Source organism: Hyaena hyaena, unplaced genomic scaffold (assembly GCF_003009895.1).
Source record: "Hyaena hyaena isolate Hyena2069 unplaced genomic scaffold, ASM300989v1 scaffold_144, whole genome shotgun sequence".
Classification (NCBI taxonomy): Eukaryota; Metazoa; Chordata; class Mammalia; order Carnivora; family Hyaenidae; genus Hyaena; species Hyaena hyaena.
The window spans coordinates 2,989,001-3,008,892 of NW_024080776.1; the positions used below are offsets into that span (position 1 = coordinate 2,989,001).

At 47.6% G+C, this 19,892-nt stretch overlaps 1 protein-coding gene across 4 annotated transcripts in view; it reads left to right on the plus strand.

Annotated features, from left to right (window-relative positions):
* Positions 1-19,892, plus strand: part of ARMH1 (armadillo like helical domain containing 1) — a 49,356-nt gene that overhangs the window by 28,798 nt on the left and 666 nt on the right. For 2 of the 4 annotated variants that reach the window (XM_039238694.1, XM_039238696.1), the window contains 6 exons: positions 17,534-17,656; positions 17,745-17,817; positions 18,016-18,145; positions 18,232-18,309; positions 18,618-18,699; positions 18,776-19,060. In XM_039238694.1, the coding sequence (XP_039094625.1) occupies positions 17,534-17,656; positions 17,745-17,817; positions 18,016-18,145; positions 18,232-18,309; positions 18,618-18,699; positions 18,776-18,894 (605 nt within the window). In that variant the 3' untranslated portion in view covers positions 18,895-19,060. Of the gene's footprint in view, positions 1-17,533; positions 17,657-17,744; positions 17,818-18,015; positions 18,146-18,231; positions 18,310-18,573; positions 18,700-18,775; positions 19,061-19,892 lie in introns of those variants that run through there. The other 2 variants (XR_005529566.1, XR_005529567.1) reach the window with 2 other exon arrangements.

A 19,892-nucleotide genomic window follows, 5' to 3' on the forward strand; every position in this document is an offset into this window, starting at 1 on the left:
TGTCCTTCTCTACTACATGGCAATGAGAAAGAATGAAATCTGGCCATTTGTAGCAACATGGATGGAACTTGAGAGTGTTATGTTGAGCGAAGTAAGTCAGGCAGATTCACTGTTAAGAGTTTTCTTTTAGTCACGGGGCACCTGGGTGGTTCAGTAGGGCTGAGCATCTGCTTAGGTCTTGATCTCACATTTCCTGAGTTTGAGCCCCATGCTGGGCCCTCTGCTGTCAGCCTATTAGCGCAGAGCCTTCTTTGGATCCTCTGTTCCCCTCTTGCACTCTGTCCTCCCCTGCTTATACTCCAATAAATAAATAACAAGAGTTTTCTCTTAGTCACAAGGAACCATGTTAAGTACACTGGGTAACCTTGGCAAGTGGAAGATGCTGATTCAGTCTGATTAGCAAGTTATTCAGAAAATGACAGCCACTTTCTGTACTTTGAATCAGCCACACGGTGCTTTGACATTTGCTAGGACCTGCCTGGGTACAGAGCTGGCTCTGGTTCCCAGTCTTAGGTGGTGCTTCCCCACTAAACAAAAATTACCTGGGGGACTGTCCTTCTCCTAAGAAAATAAACCGGATGGTGGTAGAATTAAGTTTTCATATATTCAGTATGTCTATGTGCCAGCCACTTTTCTATGCATCACTTCATTTAATTCTCAAAAGAACCACAAGAGTACAGAGCCTGGCACATATTCAGTTTCAAATGTTCAAATGAATAAATGGTGGAGGCAAGTATTTTTATGTTTTTCAATCTAAAGCATCAAAGCACAGAGATATTAAGTATGCTTCCCAAGGTTATGCAACTAACTACATTCAAACCAGATTTGACTCCAAAGTGTATGCTTTTTAATTTTTTAATGTTTATTTATTTTTGAGAGAAAGAGACACAGAGTGAGCAGGGGAGGGGCAGAGAGAGACAGAGACACAGAATCCAAAGCAGGCTTCAGGCTCTGAGCTGTCAGCCCAGAGCCAGATGCAGGGCTCAAACCCACAGACCACGAGATCATGACCCGAGGCAATATCAGACACTTAACTGACTGAGCCACCCAAGCGCCCCTAAAGTGTATGCTTTTAACATGAGCCCATGACAGGTGTTTACAGGATGTTGTTTTCTTCCCCATTCCTAGAGTGGCTCAACGAAGGAAAATTCTGTTTTCAACAAGAGGGATCAAAGAAGGGTTTGCTGAGAAGGTGGTATTTGAGCTGAGCCTTGGAGAATGGGAAGGATTTGGAAAGGTAGAAAGGAGCAGAGAAGGGCATTCTGGAAAGGGGAATGGTATAAATGAAGCGCCAGACATAGGGATATACAAGATGTATCTGAAGAGTGACAAGTAGGTCATTTAGTGGAAGTTTGGTAGAAGTCTCAGTCCAGGAAGATCTAGAAAGGCAGACTAGGACCAGATTGAGGAGCACCTTGAATGCCAGATGGAAGAGTAGCGGGTACTCTCTCCAGTGGGCAGCACAGAGCCATTGAAAAGTGAACCATGAACAGTGGAGCGGCAGAGGGAAAGCACTGCCTGAGGGAGGTTACCTGGGTGGTGGTAAACTCAGTAGGTCAGAGCCACAGGGAGACTGTGTAGAGTTTCAGTGCACTTCTTACCGCTTTTGTCCTTATATCGTCAGTGCGGTCTGGCTTAGGGTAGATCCTTGTTGCACGTCTGTTGAGGGAGGGAGGAGGAAGGACTGCACATACACACTGAGGCAGAGGCAGGAGAAGCATGAGGTTTTCTCCCTGCCTTTTTGGTTTGATGTCTGCTCCTGTGATAACAGTGACACCGTGAGCCTCAAGATAATTTCAAATATGCCAGACTCATAACACGTGCTCAAGATGTCTGTTGAATGAATGAATGAATGAATGAATCATTCTTTTTTACCAGGAGCTTCACAATAGTCTTGGCGTAACTGGGAACGTAGAGCATGTATATGTGTGGTTGTCCACAAGGGGGAGCTATGCCACACGATTGGTGGAGTGGAAGTTCTGGGAGAGAACACAGTGTTACCTCCCGCTGAGACTCCTCCAAAGGCAGGGGAGGGAAGGTCTGACGGGTCTTAGATGCGGTCCTAACAGTGACAACCTAGAGGATCAGAGATTAATTTCTCGGAGTTGGAGGACACTAAATTGCAAGACCAGGATGATGGCAACAGTCATGGTTACAGAACCCTGTGACCAGGAGGAATAAGTGATATAGCTGAACGGACTAACTCTTAAAAGGGCAGAGTTGGTTTATTTTTTAGAAACAAATATTGAATGATCCGTGGTGTGCCAGGTACTATGCCAAGTACTGGCGGGGGGGGGGGGGGGCTGCTTGTGTGTGTTTGTATTGAGGAGAAAAATTAATGATTCACAGGGCACCTGGGTGGTTCAGTCAGGGGGGCGCCTGAGTGGCTCAGTGGTTAAGTGTCCCACTCTTGATTTTTACTCAAGTCATGATCTCTGGGTGATGGGATCAAGCCCCATGTGGGCTCTGTTCTGGGTGTGGAGCCTGCTTAAGATTCTCCCTCCACCCCTCCCTGACTCTCTCTCTCTAAACAAACAAAAAGCCATAACAAAACAAAAACAAGAAAAACAAAAATGAATGGTTCAGAAGGAGGTTAAGGAGGACGTGCACTCTCCCTCCCCTGCTGGGAGGGGTAGTTACCCGTTGCCTGAGAAGGCTGCAGGGAAAGTGGGATTCTCAGGGAGAGTCCAGTGAAAATGGGACGGAGCAGCTTGGGAGACCTGGAGACTCTTTCCCTTGCGTTGGGTATCAGTGGTGCAGGAGCCAGGTGAGACCTTCACCTCTTTTTTCATTGAGAACTCCACCCCCCCACCTCCAAATCGACCGTTACTCATTCTCTGTCCTCTTTCCTATTACTAACCAAATGTCTCTGCTCCTACCACAGGCCAGCTCTTCCACTGCTGCTGCTTTTTTCTTTTTTAAGTTTATTTGTTTACTTATTTATTTGAAAGAGAAACAGAACAGGCAGGGGAAGGGCAGAGAGAGAAGGTGAGAGAATCCCAAGCAGGCTCCACACTGTGGATCTCACCATGAGATCATGACCTGAGCTGAAACCAAGAGTCGGACACTTAACTGACTGAATCACGCAAGCGCCTCATCTTCTGCTTCTGCTTATTGTCTGAAGCACACTCATAAAGCCTTCTCATAACAGCCTCTTTCTCTCTGGCAGATCATCTCCATTGACATGCAAATATGTCCCGTATCTCCCATCTTTTTTTTAATGTTTATTTATTTGTTTTGAGAGAGAGAGTACAAGTGGTGAAGGGAGAGAGAAATCCCAAGCAAGCTCCTTGTTGTCAGTGCAGAGCCTGATGTGGGGCTCTATCCCACAAACCACAAGATCATGACCCGAGCTGAAATCAAGAATCAGAAACAACCAACTGAGCCATTCATGCCCCCCCCCCATTTCTCTCATCTTTAAAAGAGAGCCCCTCCTTGGTAATCTATGGATTAGAAGAGATTTAAAAGACATGCCCCCCAAAATTAAATTAAATGATAGCATTTAAGGATGCATACCACTCCTTGACCCCAAGTTCCCCTCCAGCTACCCATTTTTCCATTTTCTTCCTACTTGATCTCTTAGCTGCTTTTGACCCAGTTGGCCCAAAGCATCTGGCTTTTCTTCTCTGGACTTTTGTGATACCACTTTCGATTTTCCTCCTGCCAGCTGGGTCTGCCATGTTTGCTCTGCTTGCTTTGCTACCTTCTCCCAATTTCTCCACCACTTTGTTGGGTCAGCCTACTTCTCATCTCTTTACCAACACCTTCTGCCCGTGTGATTTTGTCTAGTTCCCTGGCTTCACACACCACAAATATGTTACACATTCAAATACCGGACTGTATCTCTGGCCTGATCTTTCCCCTGAAATCTCCCCAGACATCTGAAATTCATAGCCAAAGCAAAACTCTTGATTTTCTTCCCCAATCCTATTCTTTTTTCCAATTTTCAGTAGAAGGTGTCACCACCAATCCAAGTGCTCAAGTAAAAAGTGTAAGACTAGTACTAGATGATCTGCACTTTCTCTCACCTCCCACCCCATCCCACCCTTACCAAGTTCTCTCTGGCTCTGTCTCTACTTAACCTCTTTGTCTGCCCCAACCCCACCCTGTGATCGCCCAAGGCTAACCCACCAACCTGTCTACTAACTTCTGCTTCCATTCCAGCCTCCTGTAATCCATTCTCCCACTGCAGCCAGAATGATCATTTCAAAAATAGCTTCCCATTACACCCACACTAAAATCTACATACTAGCAAAGTTTCTGGAAGGCTTTTCCCCCAGACCTTGGATTGATGGACAACTTCTCAAACTTCAGCTCAGACGTCACCTCTTGGAGAGGCCCACTCTCTCTAAAGTTTCCCCATCCCCTCCTGCCACCCACCTCAGTCTCCCCCCATCATTGCACATCATTGCGCTTATCTCCTTCAGAAATCACCTTGTTCATTTGTGTACATGTTTGATGTCTGTGCTCTGTAAGAAAGTCAGCTCCTTAACTCATCCTCTTTGTTTACCATTGTATCCCTAGTACCTGAACAGTACTGGCAAAAGTAGACTCTTAAATATTTGTTGAATGGATGAATGGAGACAGGTGAATCGCGTATACCCTAATTTATACTGAACAGGCATCATATTGGAATTAGACTTTGAAATACCTAGCTTTTTCAGCCCAGACGGCTAAGTTGAGGCTGTGTGTCATAAATTACCCTTTATTTCCTGAGAGTTCCTAGGACCAAGGAAGGTTTGGAGAGGGAGAAAAAGGAAACAGTTCTTGGAGGAAGGTAGGAGACAGTGAGGCCACAGGAGCAGGGTGTGGATGCCCTGGTCACCTGTTGCTTATAACAAACCACCCCAGATTTCATGTCACAAAACTATCACTGTTTTACTCTCACACAGTACGTAGGTGAGATTACAACAGGACACAGCAGAGATGGATTACCTCTGCTCCCTGTTCTTCGGGGCCTGCCTCACCTGGAAGACGGGGCGGAGGGGCACAGCTGGACCTAATGGCTAGTGCGGATACTATTACTGGTTTCTCCTTTTGCCTCAGGGTCTAATATGTTTCCAAATGCACCCTTGTTCTCCCAAAAGAGTGCAAGAGGAAGCCTCTGCATCACAGAGTGGCTTTCTCGTCCTTACTGCAGGGGAACCTCGTTGTCCATTTTTGTCTGTTCTTCACTTTGAAGTAGAAATAACCACGGAAAGGGTACTGGTGTCCACTAATTTCTGAGAGGTTTTTTTCCCCTAGAATTAAGATTTTAGAATTTCTTTTAATGATGATCCCATTTAATGTTAAAGAGCCAAAATTAAAATTAAGGGAGGCCTTCTTCAAAGTGGTCCTGCCTGGAATTTATCTCCATTTATGATTTCTGTGAAGTGAAAAATGGCACTTTCCTCCCAGGGAGGATTGCTATTCCAGGAATTGGTGGCAGGCAGGGACTTAATCATGACGAGCAGTCTAAAGCCACAGAAGTACTCTCTCATTGGCCTCCCTTCCTAGAGAGGAGAAATTTCAAAGTCATAGAAAGTTTTGCAGAAGAATAAATTAATTAGTTCTGTTGTGAATTTGAAATATATATATGTGTGTGTAAATATATTAGGATCTTTTACAAATAAGTTATTACCTTAGGAACATAAAAATTACTATGTGTGACTTAATTAGAAGCATACCAATCATTGTAAATTAATTTGCCAAATATATGCTTGCCAAAAATCAATGGGTCAGATGACCAGTTTGCTGAATGCCCAATTCACCAAATTACCAATTTATTGACCTGTTTTCTTTAAACATTTATAAAGTTTAGAGAATTGGTTGTATTAATGGGGCCTATGAGAGCTTAAGGGAGGCCGGAACTTCAGAATTCTCAGAGACTTCACACTCTCTCTGCCCCTCAGTTCCCCCATCTGCCCTTTGCTGGCCCTTGGTCTCCCTTTCTCTGTCCCGCCTCTCGCCATTCTCTCTTCTCAAGCGTGGACAGCCTAGGCTATGCAGCATGTAGCTCTGCAGCTACAGAGCTTGGGCAGAGACAATAAGGATTCCATAAAATGCCACTATGAAGACAAAATGAAAACTATTATATTCACACTTTGCAGAAATCTACATAAGCTGCTCTCCATCCATCTCTATCCATTACCCATTGCTATATAACAAATTATCTCAAAAGCTAGTGGCTAAAAACTAAACATTTATTGTCTCACACAGTTTTTGTGGGTCAGGAATCTGGGAACAACTTAACTGAGTGGTTTTGGCTCCAGGTACCTCATGAGGTTGCAGTCAAGCAGAGAGCTGACAGGGCCTAGAGGACCGCCTTCCGTCATCATGGCTCACTCACAGACCTGGCAAGTTAAAGCTGGTTGTTGACAGGAAGCCTCAAGCCTTCACCACACAGGCCTCTCCATTGGGCTGCTTAGGTGTCCTCACAACGTGGCAGCTGGCTTCTCCCAGAGTGAGTGATCCAGGGGAGTGCAAAGAGGAGGCCCCACTACCTTTTATAATCTAACCTCAGAAGTTGTACACCATCACTTCTGTTTTACCCTGTTCACTAGAAGCTGGGGAAGAGAAATGGGCTCCATCCCTTGAGAGGAAACATACTAAAATTTTTGTGGACATATTTTAAAACCACTGTACCGTCTGATAAAAATTGCAGAAAAACAAACACAGGCATAAGAAACAAGTTCATGGTAAAATGGTTAACATTTTTGTCTAATTGACCTAGAACTTAGGATTAATTTGACTTGCTAATAAATGATCATGTTTCATGTAGTAAGGTTTAAAATGTAGCTTATCAGCCACAAAGTACAAAAGCAGAGTTAATGGCTGAGTGAACTGTACTGCACTAACAAAGTAGACTCTTCTAGAAATGTAGTTCAGAGAAACAGTGGCCTAAGTAACAGAACAAACATGGACAAGTCTTTGAATCTCTTTCCCTGCCCCTCAGAGACCTGGAGAGAAACTGGCAGTGGACAAGAACTCCATTGTTAATTTTTCTTAGGTTTTATGAAGTTACACAGATTCCTAATACTAAGGAGAATGATTTATTTAGAAATCAATCACAGATTTGGTTTTCATTTTTCTTCATTAAGCCATTTTTATAATGTTTATTTATTTGAGGTGGGGTGGGGTGGGGAGGGGCATAGAGAGAGGGAGAGAGAGAATCCCAAGCAAGTTTCACCATCAGCATGGAACCTGATGCAGGGCTTGATCTCATGACCATGAGATCATGACCTGAGCTGAAATCAAGAGTCAGACACTTAACAGACTGAGCCACCTGGTGCCCCCATAAAGATGTTTTTAAAATTGAGGTGAGATTCCCACAACATAAAATTAGCCAATTTAAAATGAACAATTTAGGGGCGCCTGGGTGGCTTAGTCGGTTAAGCGTCCGACTTTCGCTTGGGTCATGATCTCGCGGTTCGTGGGTTCGAGCCCCGCATCGGGCTCTGTGCTGACTGCCAGCTCAGAGCCTGGAGNTGGGTTCGAGCCCCGCATCGGGCTCTGTGCTGACTGCCAGCTCAGAGCCTGGAGCCTGTTTCAGTCTGTGACTCCCTCTCTCTCTGACCCTCCCCTGCTCGCGCCATCTCTCTCTCTCTCTCTCCTAGAAATAAAAAATAAATAAAATAAAATAAAATAAAATGAACAATTTAGTGGTGTTTAGTACATTCACAGTGTTGTGTGATCATCACCTCTATTTAGCTCTGAGACATTTTCATCCCCCAAAAAGGACACTTTGTACCATTAGGCATTAGCTCCCCATTCCTTCCCCTCAGCACCTGGAAACCACCACTCTTCATTCTGTCTCCATGGATTTACATATTCTGGATATTTCATATAAATGGAATCATGCAATATGGGACCTTTTGCATCTGGCTACTTTCACTTAGCATAATGTTTTCAATGTTCATCTATGTGGAAGCAAGTATCAGTACTTCATTCTTTCTTATGGCTGAATGATACTCCATGTGTGTATATACCACAATTTGTCTGTCCAGTCATCCACTGATGGACATCTGGGCTGTCTCCCCCTTCTGGCTATTATGAATAGTACTGCTATGAACGTCATGCATGTGCATGTACATTTTTAGTGCCTGTTTTCAATTCTTTGGGGTATATATCTGGTGGAATTGCTAGGTCATACAGTAATTCTCTTTAACCTTTTGAGAAACTGTCAAACTGTTCTCCAGGGCAAATGTATGAGGGTTCCAATTTTTCCACATCTTTGCCAACACTTGTCATTTTCCTTTTTCTTTTTCTTTCTTTCTTTTTTTTTTTGTAGCCAACCTAGTGCATGTGTAGTGGTTTGGGTTTGCATTTTCCTAATGACTAAAGATGTTGAACATCTTTTCAAGTGCCTGTTGATCATTTATATTTCTTCCTTGGAGAAATACTACTCAAGTCTTTTGCCCATTTTCTAAAATTGTTTTAATGTTTTATTTATTTCTGAGAGAGAGAGAGAGAGGGAGATACAGAATCTGAAACAGGCTCCAGGCTCTGAGGTAGCTGTCAGCACAGAGCCTGACACGGCAGTCAGCACAGAGCCCGATGCGGGGCTCGAACCCACAAGCCGTGAGATCATGACCTGAGACAAAGTCAGACGCTTAACCAACTGAGCCAGCCAGGCGTCTCTTTTGCCCATTTTAAAATTGGGTTGTTTGTCTTTTTGCTTTTGAGCTGTAAGAGTTGTTTATATATTCTGGATACTAGAATGGTTTTTCCCATTCTGTAGGCTATCTTTTCACTTTTTTGATAATGTCTTTTGTTGGTTTACTTTACTTTACTTTACTTTTATTTTATTTTACTTTATTTTAGAGATAGGAATGAGAGGGAAAGGGGAAGAGAGGATCTCAAGCTAGCTCCACACTCAGCACAGATCCCAACACGGGGCTCAATACCAGGACCCTGGGATCATGACGTGAGCCAAACTCAAGAGGTAGACTCTCAATTGACTGAGCCACCCAGTCACCCCTTGTTGGTTTACTTTTAAACGATTTAAGTATTTTGTTTAATCATTTGCTTATTCAAAAGAGCAGGCACTAGGCTTGGTACTGAGTATATATATACAGTGACAAATGAAACAAAGTCCCTGCCCTGGTAGAGCTCTGAATCGGCAGTAATAACAACAGTAAAAATAGCTAGTCATCGCTATCAGGGACTGGTGAGGACTGTGTCTTAAGCTCTTCAATCATGTCACACAGTCCTCAGAACAATTCTGAGAAGTAGGTACTATTATCATCCCCAGTTTACAGATGAGGAAACTGAGGCACAGAACAATTGAATAACCCACCCAAAGTCTCAGAGGTAATAAGTGGGAAAGTAGTGGGTCACACCCAGGCAGTCTGACCCCTGTGCCCAAATCCTCACCACCACACTATCCTGTCTCTTTGTTATGAAAAAAGACTTTTTAAATTTTTACCACTTTAAGAAATAGTCAAAAACCTGAGAATAGACAATATTATTATTACCAAAAACAATTATGTTTTCTTAGCTTCGTGCCCTTCACAGGGTCATGCAAATACTATAACATCTCATTTTTAAAACTACACTTTTTGCCCCATAGAACCCTGTGCCTTTGCTCCCCTCTTCTGAGCTAACCTCTATTAGCAGGAGTTTCAACCTTTCCTGCTGCGTAAGAGGCCACCCATCTTGTCGGCTTCATTGAACAGTCACAAGGCTCTGTCACTAATGGATAGTTTACCATAAAAATCTGCTGCATATTCTTAAAAGAAGCATTATTCCCCCAAAATTATATGAGTACCTCAACTGCCACTCTTTATTCGGTGTTCCTAAGTTTTATTATATAGTCTCCCATCATCTTTTGTTTCTTTTTTAATAGAAAGTTCTTGGGGAAAACTCGTTTCTAACTGTCCCGTTTGCCTGGCCCTCAAAGCCTCTGTGACCGCCCTGGCCTGGCGCGGTCTCCCCTTGTGCGCCTCAGGCAGCGGTGCTCCACTCAGGTGTCAGGGCCGGTTCCAAGCACCAGCGCATGGGCTGGTTGGACTTGGTGAGCCTTGAAGAGCAGATGCCTGTGGAAGACACACTACAGTAATTCTTAATTCAGCGGTACAGACACCACCAGAGCAATAACATTAATTACTTTATCACCTGACTTATTTTTTTTTTAATTTTTATTTATTTATTTTTGAGAGAGGGAGCATGTACACAGAGGCATAGGGTGGCAGAGAGAGAAGGAAAGAGAGAATCCCAAACAGGCTCACACTGGCAGCGCAGAGCCTGATGAGGGGCTCAATCCCACAAACTGCCAAATCGTGACCTGAGGCAAAACCAGAGTCCGTCGCTCAACCGACTGAGCCACCCAGGCGCCCCTTGCCTGAGTGTTTTAAAAGAAATAGTGTGTAAAATATGTTCTGTGTTTGAACATTGGGCTTTGAACAAGATATGGTGAAAGAGGTGGTGAGATGTACAGGAATCAGAGATAGAATGTGGTTGGTCAGGAAGATCCCTGACACGGGTATCTTATATGTTCCTTACAACAGCAACTTACCAAATGCATTCACACTTGCTGGGAAAGGAAGCCAACCTGTGTAGGGACACGCACTGAAGCACACTTCTCATATGTGGCCAGTAGGTGGCAGTCTGGTATGAAAGTGAAGACAAAGAACCGAGACCAGGGTTTCGCAAGGCTCTAGGAGCAAAGAATTGTAAAACAAACTTCCACAGTGCTGAGTGCCTTAGAAATAGTTGCATGCCATCTCCACAGCTCCCAGGTGCAATGCCATTCCTAAGGTTCCGTCTGCCTCAAGAATACTCAGCCCGCTGCCACAACCCTGTCTCCTATTCATTGTGACTCCCAGGGCAAGTCATTTGTTCCGGCTTTCTTCAGCTACCAGCCAGGTGATCCGGGAACTTTCTTCCCAGGCTGACAGGCTGTGGGTTCTGTGGTTCTTGTTTGGATTGGAGGAATCTCTCCTTTTGCACTGAAGTCCCCTTCGAGTGTCAGTGGGCTGCCCCTTGCATCTGTTTTGTTTCCTGCTGTTCCAGTCAGCAGTAGCGCCGTAGCTGATGTGTACCCAACTGGTTTGTCAAATGAAAGCGGGGGCCCCTGCTGAGCTACTTCTCAGCCTCCCTGGGCGTGACCTCTCAGTGGCTCAAACCCTGCCGATCACCACCCTCCTCCCATGGAAACTGATCTCTTCCTTCCCTGACGCGCCCCCTCCCCAGAACACTCCTGGTTTTGTCCTATCTGGGAACTGCTGCTCAGTCCCTTGCACATTCCTATCCCTCCGCCAGTCCCTTAGGTGCAGGCTTCTTTCTGTTTCTCTCAGAATTCAATCCCAGGTATCCTGCAATTCTCCTTTCTATCTGAGGTACCTCATCTACTCCCACGGTTGTAATTACTGCCTATAACGACAGAAACACTAACGGCTAGCCTTTATAAGGTATTTAGTCCATGTTAGGTACTGCTCCAGCTCTCCGCTCATTAATCCTCACAACAAGCTGACGAGGTAGGCACAATTATTATTCCCATTTTGTGGCAGATGGGCACAACAGTTGCATGATGTCTCTCCAGCTCACGCTGCTCTCCTGAGCTCCACCCCCTTGTTCCCATTTGCCTTCTGAACATCTCCCCTTGGACGTCACTGACCAAGTTCAGAATTGAACTCCTGAGATTCCAGCTCCAAGGTCTCAATCTCAGTGAAAAGCACCCAAGGCTGGAAACGTAGGTCCTCAACATTTCTTCCTGCTTCCCACCTACAACCAACTTCTAACAAGACTCTAACTCCTTAATATCATTCAAATCTCCCTCTTCATTCCATCTCCACTGCTGTAACTCATATCTTTATATGTCTCACCTCTAGACCAATCTCCGTCTCTCCAGCACAACACCTACACAGTCTTTTCTAGTCCTCCACCAGAGCCGAGCTTAGTGGTGAAGAACAGAGCTTTGCAATCCGAGAGTCATTCTGCTACTGTTTGACCTTGGGCGAGCTACTCAATCTTTTTAAGTCAGTTTCCTCTGACACAAAAGACAAGAAAACCCCTGTCCTATAGGGTGGTTGGCACATGCAAAGCCCTTGGACACCAGCTTGTCTCCTCAGGCTCTCACTCCGTAGGCTATCACTCCGTGTCCCCCAGGCAGACTTCCCTGCTTGCCTGGCCACAAGGGTGGCATACACTTTGCCACATTCATAATTCTAGTCCCTCCCTCCTCTCCATGGCTTTGTCAGCTCACATGTCACCTTCTTGCAAGAAAGCCTTCTCCTGATTCTATATCCCCCAGTTCCTCAACATACCCTCGCACCAACCTAGCTTCCTTTGTGTTTCCATGGCTCTTATAAAACTACATCACAGAGGCGTCTGGGTGGCTCAGTCGGTTAAGTGTCCAACTTCAGCTCAGGTCGTGATCTCACGGTTCGTGAGTCTGAGCCCCATGTCAGGCTCTGTGCTGACAGCTCAGAGCCTAGAACCTGCTTCATATTCTCTCTCTACCCCTTCCCTGCTCGTGCTCTGTCTCTGTCTCTCTCTCTCTCTCTCTCAAAAATAAATAAACATTAAAAAAAAATTTTTAAACCGTACATCATACATGCCAGTTTCCCTAGCGGTATCCGCCTCCCCTTAGGTTGTGTCATCTCTGAGGGCAGGGATGCTGTCTCGGTCCTCGCTTAGCCCTAGCACAGGGGGCTGGCACACAGAAGATGCTCATTGAATATTCTGTTAGATGCATGAATGAATCAATAAATCAGTGACTGATCCAATTTAGGACAGTTGGATATTGTCAGCACCACAGGCTTCAGGCAAAGCTGCCAAAGACAGCAATCCTCTGTTGCCCTTTGCTTTCCGAATGACTCTGCTCTGCTTAGGAACCAGCCCAGTGTATAAAGAATTATAACTGGCTGTGGTTCTTGTGGAGACATTGGGCAGAGACTGGCACTTTTGCTTTGCGTGTAAACATTAACAGCTGTGAATTTTAAAACTCAATCAAAAATGATTCAGCGAATAAATCTTCATTTTTTCAAAAGAGTTCCAAGTGTTGCAGACACATTAGCATGAAGGGGTAAGCATTTAGGGTAAAGTGAATAGGCAGAACCAGATATTTCTCTCCTGGAGCACTTCGTCCTATGTGGGCAGAGAATACCATCTGTGGGCAGGGACATTTCATAAAAATCTATTCATCCATTCATTGCCACGCTGAATGTTCACCGAGTCACTCCTTGCTGCACGTAGAACTCTCTCAGGCACAGGCGAGTCTTCTTCCCAGGTGTCCTGGCACTAAGGTGCTGCCCATGCGGGCCTGGTAAGAGCACACTACTCAGGCGAGGTGTGCCGCGGCTGACAGGGCCTGGCAGAGTCGGGCATGAGGGGGGTCGACCATGCAGATCCCAACCTCACTGATTCAAAAAAGAAGGAAGAAAGTTTCAGGACCAAACACTAAGAGAACAAGTAAAAAATACCTGGGGCAGCAGGACTGGTGTTCAGGCACTAGCCAAGCAGCCAGAGGCATCCCAGGTTACATTTTCATCCAAGTGGGACAGTGGTTGGGGGAAGCCAGGGAGGGTCAGTGCGCTGGTCCCTCTCCCTCTGCAGTGTTGCTGCCTCTGTGATTCAGAATTAGAACCACATCTGAGCAACAGGAGGCTAGAGTGGGGGCCGACGGGATTGTGAGGGCTACCCTGGAAGGCCTGGAGGAAAGAGAAAGCCCAGAAGCAAGCAGAAGCTAGACAGTCCTTGAAAGTGTTTCTGAATGAAGCAGCTGTTTCTGAGTCAGGTTGGTCCAGAGAGAAGGGGCTACTGCAAAAGGCCTGTCCTCGGAATGCTAAGCACTAGAAGGGTTAACAGGGATGTTTCTAAGAGTTTCTCAGCCAGCGAATGAATCGTTGATTCTGTGATTGGAAAAACAGGCCAAGACAACACTGGCTTTGTGTGGGGCTTCAGGACTGGGCCTCTGTGTACCCGATGGCTCGGCAGTGTAGATGGACGGGAGGCCCCCAGGATCTGAGATGAGGGCAATGTGGGGGATGCCCTCCTGGTTCCTTTCCTTAGACTGACCCACCAGCCAAAACTGGTTCTCCTTCCTGCCCAAGGACACCTGAGGCCTGGAGTGCAGAGGTCAGCCCCTCTCCTTCTGGGGGTATTGGCAGCTGATACTGCTCCGCACCAGGCAGGAGGGTACAGTGTGTGGCATACGAGACACAGGATGGCTGCTGGCTGCCTCCCCAGCCTCTGCCTCTGGGTAAACAGGCCACTGTGCTGTTGGTGACTCAGTGACGGTTTTCTGACAAGATTATAAATCACCAGCACATGCTCACGGTTAGGCAACATATGTTTGTCTGGAGTTAAGCAAATAAAGCTTCCAAGAGCTGCAAGCAGCCTTGTGTAGACACCCGCTCTGTGTGCTCTGCAGATCCGTGCAGTCCCTGTCCCTGGCTTCTTCACCTGCTGCCCCTCGCCCCCCACTGTGTGGGAGGGGCCGCAATCCCTTCACCTTTCCATACACCTGCCTCATATGAAGTGAGTATACATGGCATGTGTGGCTCAGTTCTGGGCTCACCAGCAAGTATCAGGTCCTGACTTCAAAGAGCTCTCTCAACTGGCTGTGGGGGATAGAGGGATGGCGCTGTGGTGAAAGGCTTCATGGCTCTCCAGCCTATGAGGAAGCAGAGCCAGGAACAGTTCCATGGCCCAGGGTGGACAAGGGCCACAGTGACCAGGGCAGAGCCTCTTCTGAGGCCAACTCCCACCAGGTAATGGCAGTTTTTCAAGCACAGTCCTAGGCTCCCATTACCCGAGTGGTCATTAGGCCACAGGAATGCAGGATCCAGTCAACTCAACATTCATGGACTGGACAGGTTTGAGACTCTGGGTAGTCAGAGTCAGAGATATGTCCACTGGAGTTCACAGTAGTGGAGAGATTGTTACCAGATGACACTAGTATCCATGGTGAGAAAATGGTGCTGTAGGGCCAGAGATGTAGAACGTCTCCTCCTGTGGTACAGGGTGGGGGCAGCGGGGAGCAGGCCAGACAAAGATATTTGAAAGCTAATTTCTGAGGTGAGTCTGGAAGAATAAGTAGCAGTAAGCAGGTGGAGAAGCCTCTCCACACACACCCCCCCCCCGCCCCGCCCGCCCTGCTGATAATGGTAGGCTAGGAAATGTGGATCAATTCCCTTTCTGGGGGGATTGACATTGAGTTGTCTTTACTACAACACTTCTGATACCAAATGGGGGGAGGGAAGTTTCCACACCAAGGAATTCTCCAGCGCTCTGCAGACATCAATTGGGTATCCTACATTTCAATTCAATTCAATTCTGACACTAACTATCTGGAGTTAGCTTCAGACTCCACAGGTTTAAGGGCTCAGCCCCACAAGATTGCCATCACTTCAAATGCCAGTCACAAGTATTAGGTCCCCAGGTTATCCATACTTCTGTCCAAATTGGCTAAAAAGCCAGGGGGCTCCCACACCCCTCCTCCTTTGCAGGTTTAATCATTTGCTAGAAAAATTCACAAAATTCAGGAAAGCATTTTGCTTACTATTAGCAGTCTATTATACCTTTTTTTTTTTTTTTTGAGAGAGAGAGAGAGAGAGAGCATGCATGCATACAGGGTAGGAGCAGAGGAAGAGGAACAGAGAGAATTTTAAGCAGGCTCCATGCTCAGTGCAGAGTCCGATGTGGGGCTCAATACGGGGCGCCATGCAGGGTTCGATCTCGTGACCATGAAATCACAACCTGAGCTGAGATCAAGAGTTGGACGCCCAACTGACTGAGCCACCCAGGCACCCCAGTAGTGTATTATAAAAGATACAATTCAGAACAGGAAAATGGAAGCAAGGTATAGGGCAAAGTATGGGTTGGGGGACTGCTCCAGCCACACCATCCTCCCACACCTCAATGCATTCACCAATTCAGTTCTCTGAACCTATCACTTAAGATTCTTATGGAAGTTTCATTACATAGGCATGGTTACTGGTGATTGGCTATTGGTAGTTAACTCACTCTCCGGGTCCTCTCCCTTTCCCAGAGGTTAGGGGATTGAGCTGAAAACTCCAATCCTGTAGTTATGCCTTGGTCTTTCTATTCATCAGCACCCATCCTGATGCCATCTAGAGACTCCCAGTCACCAATTATTTCATTTAACACATAAAGTACACTCTTTACACTCTGGAGAGCCCAAAGGTTTTACAAGCTATGGGCTAGTAACCAGGGGCAAAAATAAAATATCTATTTCCCATCATACCATAAATATCAAAAGGAAAAAAACTGTAATCTTAACAATGAAGAGCAGGGTGCCTGGTTGGTTCAGTCAGTAGAGCATGTGACTCTTGATCTCAGGGTTGTCAGTTCAAGTCCCATATTGGTCATGGTGTCTACTCAAAAAAACAATGAGAGCAGTGCAATGAGCAATGACCAGAACAAAACCTAAGGGAAGGTGAGAACCCAAAAAGATAAGACCAGCACTCAGAACTGAGTCCATTTTCTGATCCTGAAGAAACTAACCAATATCAGATGGCAGGAGAGAGAAAAGGCACCCAAGGCCTGCCCCCAGTGGGAATCTGATGAAAGGGTAAATCCAAGAAGACATAGTAATCCTAAATGTATATGTACTGAACAAGAGACCTATCAAATATGTAAAGCAAAATGATAGCATTAAAAAGAGAGCTCTACAGGGGCGCCATGTTCCATCACATTACCATCTCACCGGGCCCCCTTCCAGCTCTGCCTCTCTGTGGTTCCTTTCCCTTTACAAAAATATTCAGGTTTCCCCATCTCCCCAGGCACTCCAAGCCTACCGACCCTTTTATTGCACTCATCACCATACTGTGAGGCTGTGCCAGGCATTTAGTGCAGATGTGCTGAAAAGCTGAGTGAATGAATGAATGACTGGAAAGTATCTACAGGAAAACCCCTCAATAAATTCTAGTTCCTTCCTTCTTCCTAACCAGGTCTTTCCTTTTGCTTCTACCACTTCCTAGCTGTGGTATCTTAGGCAGAGTGCTTTACCTCTGGGTCTTATTCCCTCAGATGTAAAATGGGCTGACAGTCACAGTGTTACTGCAAAGCAAATCTCATTTGGTTATGGTGAGCTTCAGCGCGACACTGTGTGAAACGCCTAGGCAAAGAAGGGCTCCATAAACAGTTTGTCAGAAACTAAAATTTCCCCAAACCTCAGTCCACCTTGCTTCCACCCTTCTCACTTTCTGCCACACATCCTCCACCCACTTGCTGTCTCCCTCTCACCCCTTGTCTTTGCCCATCTTTGTCTCCCTTTTAAGACTGAGCCCCTCCCAGCCGGACACCCAGATTCCTCTATGCCCAAGGTGTGAGGGTTGAAGGTGAGGGATGAGGCTTGGCCCCCTCCTCCTCTTTAACCAGATCCAGAAAGGGCAGGAGTGAGGTGTTGCCTGCCCAGCTTGCCCCACACACGCTTTGCACAGTGCTGACGATTACAAGGTGCTAGGAAGGGTCCATGAAGGAGATGGGGGTAAAGGAAAGCGACCTGGTTCAAGGGAGCCTTTGCTTGTTGGATGGAGATGGGGAGTGTTGGAGGTTGGGCCCCCCCAGCGCCTCTGCTCTTCTCCAGCCATCGAGCTGATCAAGGACCTGGTCAACTATGACGTGTGCCAGGCTCTGCTCAAGGGCCTCGTGGCGCTGCTGATACCGTCCGTCAAGGAGACCAGCAAACTGCAGCCTGAAATCCTCAACGGTAGGGAGCCGCTGGGACTGAGGCTGCAGGGTGGGACTCCTGGGCTTGGGAAGCAGGGCCTCCAGCCTCATGGCCGCCCCTCCGCCAGACCCCGCGGTTCTCCAGCTCACAGCCAACCTGCCGGTGTTCTTGCAGCAGGCCGCGGCGGCCAAGGCCATCGGGTAGGCCTGCAGGGGTAGTGGAGGGGTGCAGGCCTGCAGGGGTAGTGGAGGGGTGCAGGCCTGCAGGGGTAGTGGAGGGGTGCAGCGAACTCGGCTGGCGCTGGCGCTACCCGCAGGCCCCGGAGCGCTCGCGCCGCCTGGGCGGGGTGGGGGGAGGGGGGTGTCAAGGGGTCGCCGCAGCCCGAACCCCCGGCCCAGGGTCCTGGCGCGCAGCAACACAAGCATCGCCGAGGAGATGCTGCACCTGCGCGTGGTGCACAGCCTGATGGCCGCCATGGGCAACATGGACCACAGCAACAGCCAGCGGCAGGCCAGCCTCACGCTGGAGGTGAGCGGCGGGCGGGCAGGCGAGCGGAGCGGCGGGTCCCAGGCGACTCCACAGCGGTCACCCCGCCGCCCTGTCCGCCGCCGCAGTACTTCGTGCAGACGTTCCCAGTGGTGGAGGAGCACGTGCGCAAGTCCATGGGAGAGGAACTCTACGCGCTCTTCCTCGTGAGTGCTCCCACCCGGCCCCAAAAAGCGGCGACCCTGACAGAAGTGTGCCTCCGGCACAGCGCCCCTCCCCCGGGACACACCCCCCACACCGATTGGACCTGGCGGCCGGCGGGAGGGGCTGTCCTGGCTTGGGCTCCTCCCCCATCCAGCCCCACCTCCCTCCCCGCCACTCCCCTGGCGTCCTTCCGTTCCCTCTCCCGCCCTTCCGGTCTGCAGGGGAGCCTGCGAAGTTCCTCTGCCCCCGCCCGCCTCCAAGTGCAGACTGCCCCGGCACGTCAGCAAGTTCCCCTTGCTCCTGTCCTCAGAGCAATGCCGAGGACTTGTACATGAAAATAGATAGCATTCAGGCGGACATCTTGGCGGCTAACAAAGTCAATGTTTCCAGAGGTGAGTGGGGAGTGAGGGGACCTGGAGCAGAGGTGAAGCGGGCACCTAGATTCAGGCTCGCCTCCCCTCCCTCCAGCATTATACACCAGTGGCATCTCCTACAGCAGACTGAGCTTTTACCTTGGCCCTCCTGAGGAGAATCAACTGGCTTACACCACATACTTCCAGAAGGAAGATTCGGAAGGAAAGGAGTAACAGAGCCTCTGAGGCAATCCAGAAAGGCCAAGGCTGTGTGTTTCAGGAAGCCTGGCAGAAGGAGCCTAGGGTCAAGCTCAGGGTGACTCCGTTGGCCCAAGGTGGGAGGTGGGGGTTCATGCCAGTAGGGGAGAGGGAGGGCTGGTTGGGAAAATTCAATAAATAGTCTTGCTGTCTGTTTGTACCCTCTGTAAGGGGGAGGGAGGATTAAATGAGAGCTTCCATGATGGATTCGGGTGCCTCTGTCACCGAGGAAAAGGAAAGAAGCTGGTTCGGAGCGAAGGAACATCCTAATTTAAAGTTCAAGAGCATAGCCTGAGGAGAGACCCTCACTTCAGCTCCTTACTGGCCCCTGCACTCTCTCCTCCGGGAGACCACACTCACCTGGTTTTTCTCCTGCCTCTCTGATTGCTTCCTCTTTTTCTCTTTTGCTGATTTGTCCTCTTCAACCCAGCTTCTTTCTTTCTTTTTAAAGGTTTTTAAATGTTTATTTTTGAGAGAGAGGGTGGGGGAGCATGAGCAGGGGGAGGCAGAGAGAAAGGGAGAGAGAGAACCCAATCTGGCTCAGCACAGAGCCCGATGCGAGGCTTGAACTCACGAACTGTGAGCTGAAGTCAGATGCTCAACAGACAGCTATGCAGGTGCCCCCAAACCAGCTTCTTTCTAACTGGAGTGACCTCGAGCCTCTTCTCTATCTACTTTTTCACCCTGGTGATTTCATCCAGGCTCAGGGCTTTACAGGCTGTTCATATCCCATTGACTCACACATTTCTACCTCCAGCTAAACATTTCCACCTCTTTGCGTCCAAAACTGGATTCCTGATCCTGTGTCACCTCCCCCAACTCAACTGATAGCAGTTCATCCTTTCTGTCACTCAGAAAAGTGTTCTCTTTAATGTCTTCTCTTTGACATCTGTATCCATTCTTTCTGTTGACTCTACCTTCCAAATATATCTGGAATCCAACCATATCTCACTACCTCTGTTGCTAATGTCAGA